This window comes from Bison bison, unplaced genomic scaffold (genome assembly GCF_000754665.1).
Source record: "Bison bison bison isolate TAMUID 2011002044 unplaced genomic scaffold, Bison_UMD1.0 scf7180017864472, whole genome shotgun sequence".
In the NCBI taxonomy this organism is placed as follows: Eukaryota; Metazoa; Chordata; class Mammalia; order Artiodactyla; family Bovidae; genus Bison; species Bison bison.
Window position 1 is genome coordinate 3,690,831 of NW_011495033.1, and position 12,925 is coordinate 3,703,755.

At 54.0% G+C, this 12,925-nt stretch overlaps 1 protein-coding gene across 2 annotated transcripts in view; it reads left to right on the forward strand.

Moving 5' to 3' along the window:
• Positions 1-2,074: 2,074 nt before the first annotated feature.
• Positions 2,075-12,925, forward strand: part of SEZ6 (seizure related 6 homolog (mouse)) — a 26,062-nt gene continuing 15,211 nt past the window's right edge. For both annotated transcript variants that reach the window (XM_010861390.1, XM_010861389.1), the window contains exons 1-2: positions 2,075-2,438; positions 3,120-3,253. In XM_010861390.1, coding sequence (XP_010859692.1) covers positions 2,090-2,438; positions 3,120-3,253 — 483 coding nt within the window. In that variant the 5' untranslated portion in view covers positions 2,075-2,089. The remainder of the gene's footprint in view (positions 2,439-3,119; positions 3,254-12,925) is intronic.

Consider the following 12,925-nt stretch of genomic DNA (forward strand, 5'->3'; position numbering starts at 1 on the left):
CCTGCAGCCACCTCCCCCACCCCAGTTTCCTCCCTCCTCCCAAATGTCTAACACATCAGAGCTGCCATGGTCTCCCGAACAGAATGTAGGCCATCTGCTGCATCCTCGTGCCTGCCAATCCACGGGGTGGGTGTGGAATGACAGCCCCACCACCGGATGTGCAGAGGAACCAACCTTCTCCTTGCCGACTGTTATCTCACCCTGGCTGTGTTTCCCTTTGAGTCCTCATGCAGCCATTTTGAGAGTTGTTCAAATCAGAATATCTTCCCAGCCTTCTCGAAACTGGCAAAATTCTATGTGAAATGTATCTGGAGCCAACATCCATTGACCTTTTTTCTGACAGTCCAGGATCTGGGGAGCCTGGTGGGCCAACGTAGAATATGCAGCATCTCTCCAGCTATGATGTGGTTAAATAAGTCAATACAATCAATAGCATAGCAACCTCAGACCAGGAACAACAAACATGTTTCTTCTTCCATAGCCTATCTAATCAATTGGTAGTGGCTGCCTGCATAACTGTGTTGAGAAGGATTCTGAAGTCCCATGTGGCCTCAGCAAGAAATAATCAACATTGGTTAACAATGTCTGCCATGGATTGGGGCTGACATGCAGATGACCCTACTTTAGACCCCTACCCTAGATGGATCCTGGCTTGTGTCAAAAAAAAAGATAAAGAGAATTCAGAAAGACATAGCAAATGGGAAAGGGAAGCAATATTGTCTCAGTTAATCCTAGAAAAGAAACCCCATTTTACAGATGAGAAAAATAAGGTTCAGAAAGTTTATTTGCCCAAAGTCACACAGTCCCATGGTGACAAATTTGAAGTTATATCTGCCTCACTCCAGAGTTTCGCTTCTCTTACTCTATTCATATTACTGTTCTTGGTGGACAAAAAAGAGCGAGAGAGACAAAAGGAATGATTTTATGGAAAGTGAGAGAAATCAGGTGTAATGGGACCCTAACAAAAAAGTCATCATGAATCCATGAAGGAGTCTAAAATAAAATCCCAAATATGTGAAGTACTTCCTGAGACTAATGACCAGCAATTTCACTGAGAATAGAAAGTGAGCTTGAATGCAAGGCCCTGTAATCTCAGGCAGAAAAGTCACTCTTGCTAAGGGTGTCATCTCTGACCTTCAGTTGACTGGTGGTTGACTTCGAACAAGTCATTTCCTTTCTTTGACCTTGTTTCCTCATCAAAAGCAGGCCTTTGAACTACATTAGGGATTGGAAATATTTGTTCAACATGTGTGTCTGAGGCGTCAGGCACGGCTACCTAGAGTGCTGTGTTAAGAAGGATTCTGAGGCCGAATCTGAGAACAACCAAGAAATAGTGTGATGACAGATTAGCCTTCCAGGTGGTGCTGCTGGTAAAGAATCCGCCTGCCAATGCAGCAGACCCAAGAGACCTGGGTTCGATCCCTGAGCTGGGAAGATCCCCTGGAGAAGGAAATGGCTACCCACTCCAGTATTCTTTCCTGGAAAATCCCATGGGACAGAGGAGCCTGGCAAGCCACAGTGCAGAATCAGACACAACTGAGCACTTGTCAGCAGCAGCAGATTAGTAATGGCCGCCTCTGGTGTTGGTGGGGGGAAGAGATCTCTCATGTGCCATCCTGGAAATGCGTGTTATCATCTCACTTTCAGCTCTCAAACTCTATAGCTCCATGATTCTCAGCCGTGAGGACACTCCCCAAGGCTCTCGGTCAAAAGAGAGATGGGTCTCCCACTGCCTGGACTGGGTGTGCTGCTGCTCACTGTGGGGCAGGAGGAGAATCTCTGAGCATTTGTTATCATTTCAGGACTCTCCTTGGAGGCCCCCACGGAAGGGGAAGGGCAGGCCCCAGGCCTGGAAGAGATGGATGGAGAGTTGACAGCGGCCCCTACACCTGAGCAGCCAGAACCAGGCGTCCACTTCGTCACAACGGCCCCTACCCTGAAGCTGCTTAACCACCACCCCCTGCTGGAGGAATTCCTACAAGAAGGGCAGGAGAAGGACGAGCTGAGGCCTGACCCGCCTACAGCGAGTCCCCTGCCCCGCCTGGCCAACCAGGACAGCCGCCCCGTCTTCACCAGCCCCACTCCAGTCATGGTGGCAGCACCTACTCAACCCCAGTCCAGGGAAGGACCCTGGAGCCTGGAGTCAGAACCCCCTGCACTTCGCATCACAGTTGCCCTACCTCCAGGGCCCAGCATGGCAGTGCCCACCCCAGGCCCAGGGGAGAGGCCCAATACTACACCCCCTAGTGGAGCATGGACTCCAACCCCAGAGGGTCCTGGAGACATAGGCAGGCCCTGGGCTCCAGGGGTCATGTCCCAGACCACAGGGCTCGGGATGGAGGGGACCGTCGCCACCTCCACGGCTTCAGGGGACGATGAGGAGACCACCAGCACCAGTACCATCATTACCACCGCCGTCACCACAGTCCAGCCACCAGGTCAGTTACTTGCTGGCTCAGATGGGGGCCCTCTGGATTCCTCTCTCTGTGTCTCTGTGCTGGCCTGCCTTGCCCTTTGGCAGCAAGGGCCAACCCACAGGGAGCATGTGGACTGGAACCAGACCCAGGTTCAAATCCTGACTGGGAGGATTTGAGGTTCAAACCCCAGACCTTGGGGCTTCCCAGGTGGCGCTAGTGGTAAAGAGCCCACCTGCCAGTGCAAGAGACGCAGGAGATGTGGGTTCGATCCCTGGGTCGGGAAGATCCCCTGGAGGAGGGCACAGCAACCCACTCCAGTATTCTTGCCTGGAGAACCCCATGGACAGAGGAGCCTGATGGGCTATAGTCCTTAGGGTCGCAAAGAGTCGGACACGACTGAAGTGCCTTTGCATGCACACCAGACCTTAGGGATTTTATCTAACCTCCCTGAGCCTCTTCTGTAAAATGGCAATAAGAAGACCCACCTCACTGGGTCACTGTAAGAACCGAGATAAGATTGCACACAGTAGGTGCTCAAGAGAAGGTGGTACCCTGCTTTTCAACAGGGTAATAGGGCTCCCAAAGAGTGAGTGTCATCACATACCAGACATGCACACACACACACACACACACACGGGGCAGCCATCGTTGGACCCAAATTGCCAGAGCTAAGTTTAGCTTATGTCTCCCCCTGCCTTCCAGGCCCTTGCAGCTGGAATTTCTCAGGCCCAGAGGGCTCTCTGGACTCCCCCACAGCCTCCAACTCACCCCCTGATGTTGGCTTGGACTGTTTCTACTACATCTCTGTCTACCCTGGCTACGGTGTGGAAATCAAGGTGAGTGACCTGGATCTGGCAGAGGAAAAACTGGGGTCAGTGTCTTATCTTTCCAGAAAGGTGCTGGTTACTGGAGGGAGGTGGGGATGTGCCAGGTCATCAGTGGGAGAAGGGGCCTAGGAGCAGGGTCGGGTGATGGGCCTAAACCGTGGTTGGATTCTGCCCTGTGCATCGGGAAGTGGAGAGCTCCTGTTCCCACTCAGCAGTGCCAAGGCTGGGAGGGGGTGGCAGGAGGGGCAGGTGTGCCCCTCGTCTTCCCCCAGGGGTTTAATCAGGAGCTCAGGAGAGCCCGAGGAGGGGCTCTAGCCATGGATGGCAGAGGATTGGGTGAGTGTCTGAATCCAGGTGTCTGAGTCAAAGAGGACTCAGGGTAGCCTGGTTGGGCCTCTGAGAGCCCTGGAGCCTCACTTGCACTCACTCATTCCCTTCAGCAAATACCCTCTGATAAGCCTGCTCTGCTGGCTCCTGGGATGCAAAGGTGGGAAAGACAGACGTGGCTACACCATCCAAGGTGACCAGCTGCTGGGGGAGTCAGACCTAGCACCCAGCCCCCTGCCCCCTGCCTTCCTGCACTATCTCACCCTTCCCCTGGCATGAAGTGTTAGTCGCTCAGTCGTGTCCACCTCTTTGCAACCCCATGAACTGTAGCTGCTTCAGGCTCCTCTGTCCATGGGACCCTCCAGGCAAAAATACTGGAGTGGGTAGCCATGCCCTTCTCTAGGGGATCTTCCCGACCCAGGGATCAAACCCAGGCCTCTTGCATTGCAGGGGGATTCTTTACCGTTTGAGCCACCAGCTCTCTCTTAATCCCCAGACCTGAGCCTGTAGGTCCTCATGGCTGCTGCACAGGCTCCAAACCCAATTCTTCCTTTTTGTTGCTCTAAACCTGCTTGACACTCTACATCTATCCTTAGAGACTGGCCCCAACCAATCAGAAACCTAGAGCAGCACCCCCACGGTACATTGTAGACAGCATCCCTGGAACTGTGCAACCTTGGCCCTTCCCTCTCCCTGTTCCCTGAGTCCACCAACTCATCCCCGAGTTCTGTCACCATGACACTCTCCCAAACTCAGATCTGCCTACTGCTCCCTCTTATCCCAACCACCACGTGGTCCAGCCTCTGTCATCCCTCCACTGATGATATAGTGGCTGCCTCACTGGTCACTCCACTCATGCTTGCCCCCTCCTACCATCCTCCACCCACACTGCAGTCATTTTTCTCAAATGAAATCCATCCTACCTCCCACGTCTCCCCCAAGGGCCTCTGAATCAAGGCCAGTCCCTCTGGGCCCATCTCTAGTGTTTCCTCCCTTGTTCTCTACTCTTACTTTGCATTAAACAGCTTACAGCTAATGGAACAGACCAAGCGCACTTTCCTCACAAGCTCCTATTGCACCTGCTGGTCCCTTTGCCCAGAAGAGTCATCCTGCTATACCTTCCCTTAGGACTCTAATCTGGCCTCACTTTTTCTGGGAATTCTTTCCTGATCCCCAGAGCTTGGGGTATCTCCCATCATAGCTCATTGCTCTGTCTCCAATGGGTATGTTTATAGCTGTGCACCTCCCCAGCTAGACTGTGAGTTCCTTGAGGGGTGCCTTGAAATTCAGGGCCCAGACTGGCTTCTCCATGGTCTGATTGAATGAAATGGACCAATGAATGGAGGAGGGAAGGAATGAGGTGACATTTGATGTGACTCTGGAGACTGAATGGAGGTAGAGAGGAGAGGCATTCAGCCCAGTAGAGGGAATCAGGCAGGTGATGGAGGAGCCAGGGAAGGGGCAGAGAAGAGTCCGGGCGGGGAGCAGGGCAGCACTGCCTGTCTCCCCTTCCTGGCCTGTCCCCCACGCATCCCAGAGCCCTGGATCTGGGCTGAGAGCCAGCCCATCTGTCCTGGGACAGCACCCTCCCCTCTGGGGATGGCAGGTCCAGGTCTCTGAGCCAGACCCTGAGGAGGGGGCACCTTCTCCCACCCCTGGTGGGCCCCTCCCCTTCTTTCTGTAACTGTTTGCTCCTGTTCTGCCAAGCCCTGTGCCCCTCACTCCTGTCTGACTGGGAGGGTAATTAGGAACAGTCACCACCACCCCCCACCCCCAAGCCATTAGCTCTCAGTGCCGCTTAATTAAGGTAATTAATGTAACATCATCACCTAATGAGTGGTGGCACCAGCTGTGGCTCACCGGGTGAAAGATGCCAGCTGCAGGTGTGGGGCAGGCGAGGGGGGGGGCAGATGCCAGGCTGGCTGCCCCCCTACAGGCCTGGGCTGGCTTTGCCTGCCCCCCAAGCCTACCACCCCCACTGATGCCCACTAGGCCAGGCTGGGCCGCATCCTGGTACTCTCCACAGTGAGGTGAGATGCTGCAGGCTCTGCCTGCCCTGGCCCTGGCCCAGGCATCTGCCCCACCCTGGATACCCACCCCCTCACATAAGCCCTAGGAAGCCCCGTATCTGTTGTCTGGTTCTGCCACATTTTTTTTTTCATCAGATGCAAAAGCTGTTACCAGGCAACCTTGAGAGGAAGACCTGCCACAGCCCTGGATGGCTGTTAAGACATGTAGCAGACAGATGCTGGCTGCGCCCTCTACTCCCCCACCACTGGGCAAAGTCCTTGGGGACCCTGTCAACCTGATGGCCTGAGACAGAGTCTGAGGCCATAGCAGCGAGGGCCAGGTGGGGAGGGACACAGAATCAGCCAGCGCTGAAGCAGGATTTAAGGTTCTTTCACGGCCAGTTCCGGCCACTTCAGCTCCTATCCAGGCCTCCTGGGAGCGCCACACAGACCACCTGGGACCTGAAGAATTACTGACACTGCAGACCGTACCCAGTGGGTGTGTGAAAAACAGAGGCCATCATGGAAAGGGAACTGCCCAAGGTCACTCCGTTAATCATTAACTAATGCTTTTTGACGAATGAATTTGTTCCACAAATACAGATCGAGCAATTACTACATGCCAGGCTCTGTGCTGGGTGCTGGGGACACAGATATTCACAATTAGTGGGGGAGACAGAAATAAAAAATAATGACCACCATCAAAAAAAACCCACCACCACCACCAATGACCATAAAATGCACGGTACTGTTGGGGATGGGAGTGGGGAGCACGGAGGACCGTAGGAGTTCTAGGATGGGGCACACTCCTTCAGCCAGCAGTCAGAGTAGGGGGGTTGGTCAGGGAAGGCTTCTGGGAGGTGACGATACCTACTTTGAAGGCTGAAGGATGAGAGGCCGGCAGCCAAGCCTGGGCTTGGAAGGACAAGTAAGGCAGACTGGCCCTTGAAGCCTGGCCTGGCAGTTTTGGACAGGTGACTTTATTGCAGAGGAGCAGAAGGTGGGCTTCAGGGCTTCTCGATGGCACTCCTGCCAGAGGCTAGGTCAGCATAAAATGCTCTCCTGCTCAGAGCTGGATGTTGGGCCAAGCCATGCTGGGCATTGGCGGCAAGATGAGTGAGACTGTTGTCACGCCTAGGAGGCTGCCCACTGCTCCTTTAGGCTTGTGGCTTCTGCCTATTGTGGGTAAACCCCTGCCTACCCCTCCATGAGTCCACAGAGATGGCTCACACTAGGTGAAAGGGATGGAATCCTGGCAAGGGGGATGGGAGGAGCCATGGGAGGAGAGGAACATCTTAAAGACACATAAATCACAGCCCTGCACTGGTCAGCCTGGCACCATGCTGAGCCCCTGCCATGTGCCCAGAGTCCTGGCTAAAGACTGGGGCCCTAGGCAAGACCCTTTCAATCCCCTCTTTGTGAGGAACAGTCTCAGGGTTCTAGAATCTCTAATGGCCCAGCTCCCCATGGCTTGGACCACCTCCTTTTAGGATGCTCCTTGTGCCCTCCGAAAGTGAGGATCTGAGCTGCCTGCAGGAAGAAGGCCAGGCAGGAAGAAGCTTGCCTGTTTTGACCAGGAGTTTGGCATGGGGCTAGGCTCTTTTTAGACAGATCCAGAGAAGCCCCTTCAGATGGGTGGGCTTGAGCTCTGTAGCCCATGAGGGTCCCATTTCCTCTCCAGGCAGCCAGTCTCCCCTGAGGGCTCCAGGCATTTCTGGGCCTGGCTCATGTCTCTCACTGTGCTTGGCATTCCAAGAGCCTTCCCACTGCCAGCCCCATCTTGGCTTGATGGCTGTCTGTACCATCTGGAGCCTGGGCACAGCTGCCCACCATCCCTGCCCTGGTGCCCCGAGTGGCCCCTTTGGAACACTGCTCTCCCAGGCCAGGCCAGCTGCCAATTTGATAAGCAGAACCCCCTATCCTCCCAGGCGAGGACCAGGCCTGATGCAGGCGTACATGGTGGGGCAGTGCGGTGAAATTCCTCAGCAACCTCTTCTTTCTTGGCTCCAGGAAGGCCCATGTGGGGGGGGGGGTCACAAGGGAGCAGCAGGTCTAGCCCCACGGATCTAGGCCCTTCTGCCCATCCCTAAAGCAGACCCTATGCCATCAGGGTTTGCAGACAAGCATCAGTTAAGACAAGGGCATAGCAGCTATAGGACTGGGCTTCCAGTCCTGCCTTTGCAGCCCATCTCTCAGTCATGGGGCTAAGCCCCTGGCCTTCTCTAGGCCTCTGTCCCCTTCTGCGAAAGGAAGTTGAACCAGATGATGTAAAAGTGTCCTCCACGCCAGTCCCTCTGAGTATGGCTCCTTTTCTGGCTGAGAAACTCCCTCACAGGTCAGACTGGGCGGTGGCACCTCAGGCCCTTGACCCTGTTTCCTGCTTCCTAGCAGCTGGCTTCCTTGGTGGCTCAGACAGTAGAGTCCTCCTGCAATGCAGGAGACCCTGTTCAATCCTTGAATCAGGAAGATCCCCTGGAGAAGGAAATAGCCATCCATTCCAGTATTCTTGCCTGGAGAATTCCATGGAAGGAGGAGCCTGGCAGGCTACAGTCCTTGGGGTCTCAAGGAGTCAGACACGATTGAGCGACTTTCACTTTCAGAACCTGGGCCAGGGAGAGGGTGGTTCTCAGGTACCGTACCTCTCAGGCAGAGCCCTGGCACAGCTGAGGTGAGGTGGCCCACAGCCTGGATGGGGCCCGGGTGACTCCAGAAAAGGGGAAGGAGACTGCAGATGCTCTGCCCACTCTGTGCTGAGCCCGTATAGGTGGGATCTAACATAATCCTTACAATCCCAACTCACAGATGAAACTGGGACTCAGAGAGTTCATGTGACTTGCCCAAGGACCTATCAACTAGTCAGTGACGGAGCTGGGGTTTGATCCCAAGATTCAAGAGCCCCTGTTCTTCCCCTGGCCCAGAAGATTGGCCTGTTCCAAGAGGGAGTTCAGCTGGGGACAATTGAAAAGCTCCATCTGCCACCCCTTTCCTCAGCCTAGCCCTGCCTGTTCCTTTAGGACCCCCATTGGAACTCTCCCAGTCTGGGGGCAGAGGCCTGGGATACATATGCATGAAGGCACAGCACTGGCCCAGGAAGCAGGAGTCCTGGCCTGGAGTCCTGGCTTTGCCTCGGATTCACTGTGTGACTCAGAGGACCTCTCAACTTCTCTGATCACAGGATTCCTCTCTATAGAGTGGAGGTAACCACAACCTCCCTGCTTCCTTTATTGAGGTTCTGTGAGATCTGAGAAGATAATGGGTGTGAAAGAGCTTTGAAAACTGTAAAGGATCTCATAGGAAGAACTGTGATTCTACTACTGTTGGAGTGAGGGAGCACGTGGACACGAGGGAACGCATATGTGTGGACATGCGTGTGCCAGCTCATGTATTTTAGGGAGTAGTGTGCACACAGTGGGTGGCGCTAGTGGTAAAGAACCCACCTGCCAATGCAAGAGACATAAGAGATGCGAATTCAATCCCTGAGTCAGGAAGATCCCCTGGAGGAGGGCATGGCAACCCACTCCAGTATTCTTGTCTGGAGAATCCCCATAGAGAGGAGCTTGGCGAGCTACAGTCCATAGAGTTGCAAACAGTGAGACACGACTGAAGTGATTTAGCACGCACATACGCACATGCATGCAGTGGGCTTATGTCAGAGTATACACATGGCTGTTGGTGACCAGGAGAGTGCAGTGGAGCAAGGGCTGTGGTCAGCCTCTGGGGGTGGGCCTCAAGTGCTGGGGGAGGGGCTTGCACATGAGTCATCCATGAGCTCGTGGCCTGCCTCTGCAGGCTTATACTCAGGTGATAGTGTGCAAAGCCTTGTGGCACCATCCTGCCTGTGAGTCATACCATTAAAGTGTGTTCTGGAGACCGACTGGCAGCTTCCATGGGGACAGAGAGGCCAGGCAAGGCTGACAATCTGGGGTTGGCAGAGGGCAACCTAAATCCTCCCCATCTCCCATCCAGGAAGGAGTCAGGACAGAGTCAGCCCCGTCAAAGCAGCCCTATTTCCTTCCTTGAACTGACCGCTGGTCTGCGGGAAGCCAGGCAGGGTTAGACAACCCAGGGTCCTGTGGGAATTGTCCTCGCCTCCTCCTGCCTCTGTCTTCCCTGGCCTGGTTCTCAGCTCCCCTCTTGTCACTGGCTAGGGGTGTGGGAAGACAGCCCTCATGAGCAGAGCTGACATTTCAATCTATCTCCTGAGCTCTTCATACGCCTGCAAATTACATCAAGACTTCATCACCCCCCTTGTCTAACACCCAGCCCTGTCTGGCCCCTGTCAGGCCTGGCCCTCAAACAAGTGACAAATTACATCCAGCCACGGTGGCAGGCCTGCAAGTGGGTGCTTGAAACCCAAGGGGCCAGCGCTGCCTAGACAGCCACTGGGAGAACAGGGTGCCTTCTGGATAAGAGCCCTGAGTAATCAGGTCTACTCCATCCCATGCTCTCATGGCAACCCTACAACCAGGCCAGCTTTGAGGGGAGCGTGCCTTCCCCAGATCAGAGAGGGACAGAAGTCTCAGCTCCCAGTTTCCCCAGCTTTACAGGCTTCTGAGAGCTTCCCAGGTGGCTCAATGGTAAAGAATCCGCCTGCCAATGCAGGAGATACAGGTTCGATCCCTGGATCAGGAAGATCCCCTGGGGAAGGAAATGGCAACCCACTCCAGAATTCTTGCCTGGAGAATCCCATGGACAGAGGAGCCTGGCGGGCTACAGTCCACGGGTTTACAAAAGAGTCGGACTCCACTTAGCAACTAAACTACAGGCTTCTGAGGGGGAAGATGGCTCAACACCTTTAAAAAAATCCCAGCCTGGCCAAAAACCACGTCCCTGCTAAACCGGCAGACCTGGGGCCTGGGAATAAAGATGTCTAGAAATCTGTCTGCAGGTGACACCCCCGTGAGGCTGGGAGGGAGGGAGCTGCCTTGGCCTCCAGCAAGGAAGCCTCTGTTACTTAACACCTGTTCGACCTTTCAAAGCTCCTTAGCCTCTCCCAGCTTCTGTTTACTTAAGGGGATTTTACCACCTACCTTCCTGATAGAACTGTGGTAAGGATGAAATAATATCTGTAAATAGTCCAAGGTTTCACACATGGTAGGTGCTCTGTGAATGGTAAGTATTGGTATTGCTGCCGCTGTTGCTGGCTAAACAGCAGGGTCGGGAACTGGAAGCTGGGGTCAAAAGGGTGTTTAGGGGAACTAGGAAAAATGCTAAATTCATGTGTATTTCTCTGCCTTTGCTTCCTTAGCAATTTCCCTGCGGTGATGTCATCCCTTCCTCCTCCTCTTCCTAGTACCGCCCCGCCCCCTGAAGCACTCTCAGACCCACCTGCTCCAGCCTCTCTCCCCCCGCAGCCTACAACCCCTCCACTCTCCCCTAGAGGATTCCTGCTGCATGCGTTCAGTCCCACTTAAGGCAGAATTATATGCTGCCTGGCATCTCTCGATAATTACAGATTCCACGTGTGTGAGTCTTGTTTGCCCAACTCGAGAATCACAGAATCTCCAAGTTTGAGGGGACCTCCTCCAGCCTCCGCCTGCTGCAGGAATTCCCTGAGGACTGTCCCTGGCAGATGGTCCAGCAGCCTCCACCCAAATGTGCCCTGAGCTGCTCTTGGAGGAGCAGCACTTCCGGCCCAGAATCTCTGCCTCGGGCCTTCTCCTCATCCCCTAAGATCCCCCAGGTCTTTGCTCCCAGGCAGGGGGGTATGCAGGGCACCTCTGCTCTCAGCACCCACAGTCTGAGGGGCTCAGAGCCTAGCACAGCTCTGTCCTCGGATCTCGCTGTTCTCAGTAGCCTCTGGCAAGTGATATATATCCAGTGACCCGCCCATTCACCCTTTCCATACATCTTTATTGCAACTGGCCAGTGAAGAGGACGTGTGCGTGCTAAGTCGCTTCAGTCGTGTCTGACTCTGTGCAACCCTATGGACTGTAACCCTCCAGGCTCCTCTACCCATGGGATTCTCCAGGCAAGAATAATGAAGTGGATTGCCGTGCCCTCTTCCAGGGGATCTTCCCGACCCAGGGATTGAACCCATGACTCTAATGTGTCTGCATTGGCAGGTGGGATCTTTACCACTAGCTCCACCTGGGAAGCCCCAGTAAAGAGGACATTGTGACCCAAAATGCTACCTTTAGGCTTTAATAGATAGAGGACAGGTGGGGAGGGCCTGAAGTAAAGGAACTGACTTCAGAGGCAGAGGATGGTGGCCCTGAGACCTGAAAGAATGAGCAGCTTCAGCAGGAGAGGAAGAAGGGCAGGCATTTCCTGGGCAGGATCCTGGGCATGCAAATACCCAGAGGAGGGGAGTAAGCATGGCCTGTGGCCGCAGTGAAGATAAGAGGCTGGCATAGCTGCCGAAATCAACAGTGAGCTGGGAAGTTTGGACCTTGTCTTGTGGACAATCTGAAATCACCAACAGCTTTGGGTAGAAGAGAGACATGATCCAATAAGGGACAGCCAGGGCCCAGGAGACGAGTTGGGAATGGACAGGGTGAAGGTCAGGTGGGAAACAATGGAGGGGTGGGGTCCTGGTGGGGGTAATCAGAGCCAAGATAGAGACAAAAGGATGGAGAGAGGGAGTCATCTGAAATATTTGGGAGATAAGATTAGGAGGGATTTGGTGACTCACTGGATGCTACTTAACTAGCCCAAGTGGATAATCCATGGAAGTCCTGCCTCAAAGCAACATACTAGGGACCTTGGAAAGGTCTGCCTGCAATGTGGGAGACCGAGTTCTATCCCTGCATCAGGAAGATCCCCTGGAGAAGGGAATGGCAACCTGTTGCCTCTCTTGCCTGGAGAATTCCATGGACAGAGGAGCCTGAGGGGCTACAGTCCATGGGGTTACAAAGAGTCGGACATGACTGAGCAACTAACACTTACACTTTCACTTTGGAAACTATGTTGATCAGTGCTTTGGACTCACAGGGGAAATCTTGTTAAAAAGTGTGTGTGCATGTGCTGTCGTGTCTGACTCTTTACAACCCCATGGACTGTAGCCCACCAGACTCCTCTGTCCGTGGAATTTTCCAGCAAGAATACTGGAATGGGTTGCTATTTCCTATTCCAGGGGATCTTCCCAACCCAGAGATCAAACCTACGTCTCCTGCATCGGCAGGCAGATTCTTTACCACTAGCACCACCTGAGAAGCCCCCTTGTTAAAATGCAACAGATGATTTAGTAGATCTTAGACGGCGTCTGCGGAGAAGGCAATGGCACCCCACTCCAGTACTCTTGCCTGGAAAATCCCATGGACTGAGGAGCCTGGTGGGCTCCAGTCCATGGGGCCGCTAAGAGTCGGGCACAACTGAGCGACTTCACTTTCACTTTTCACTTTCA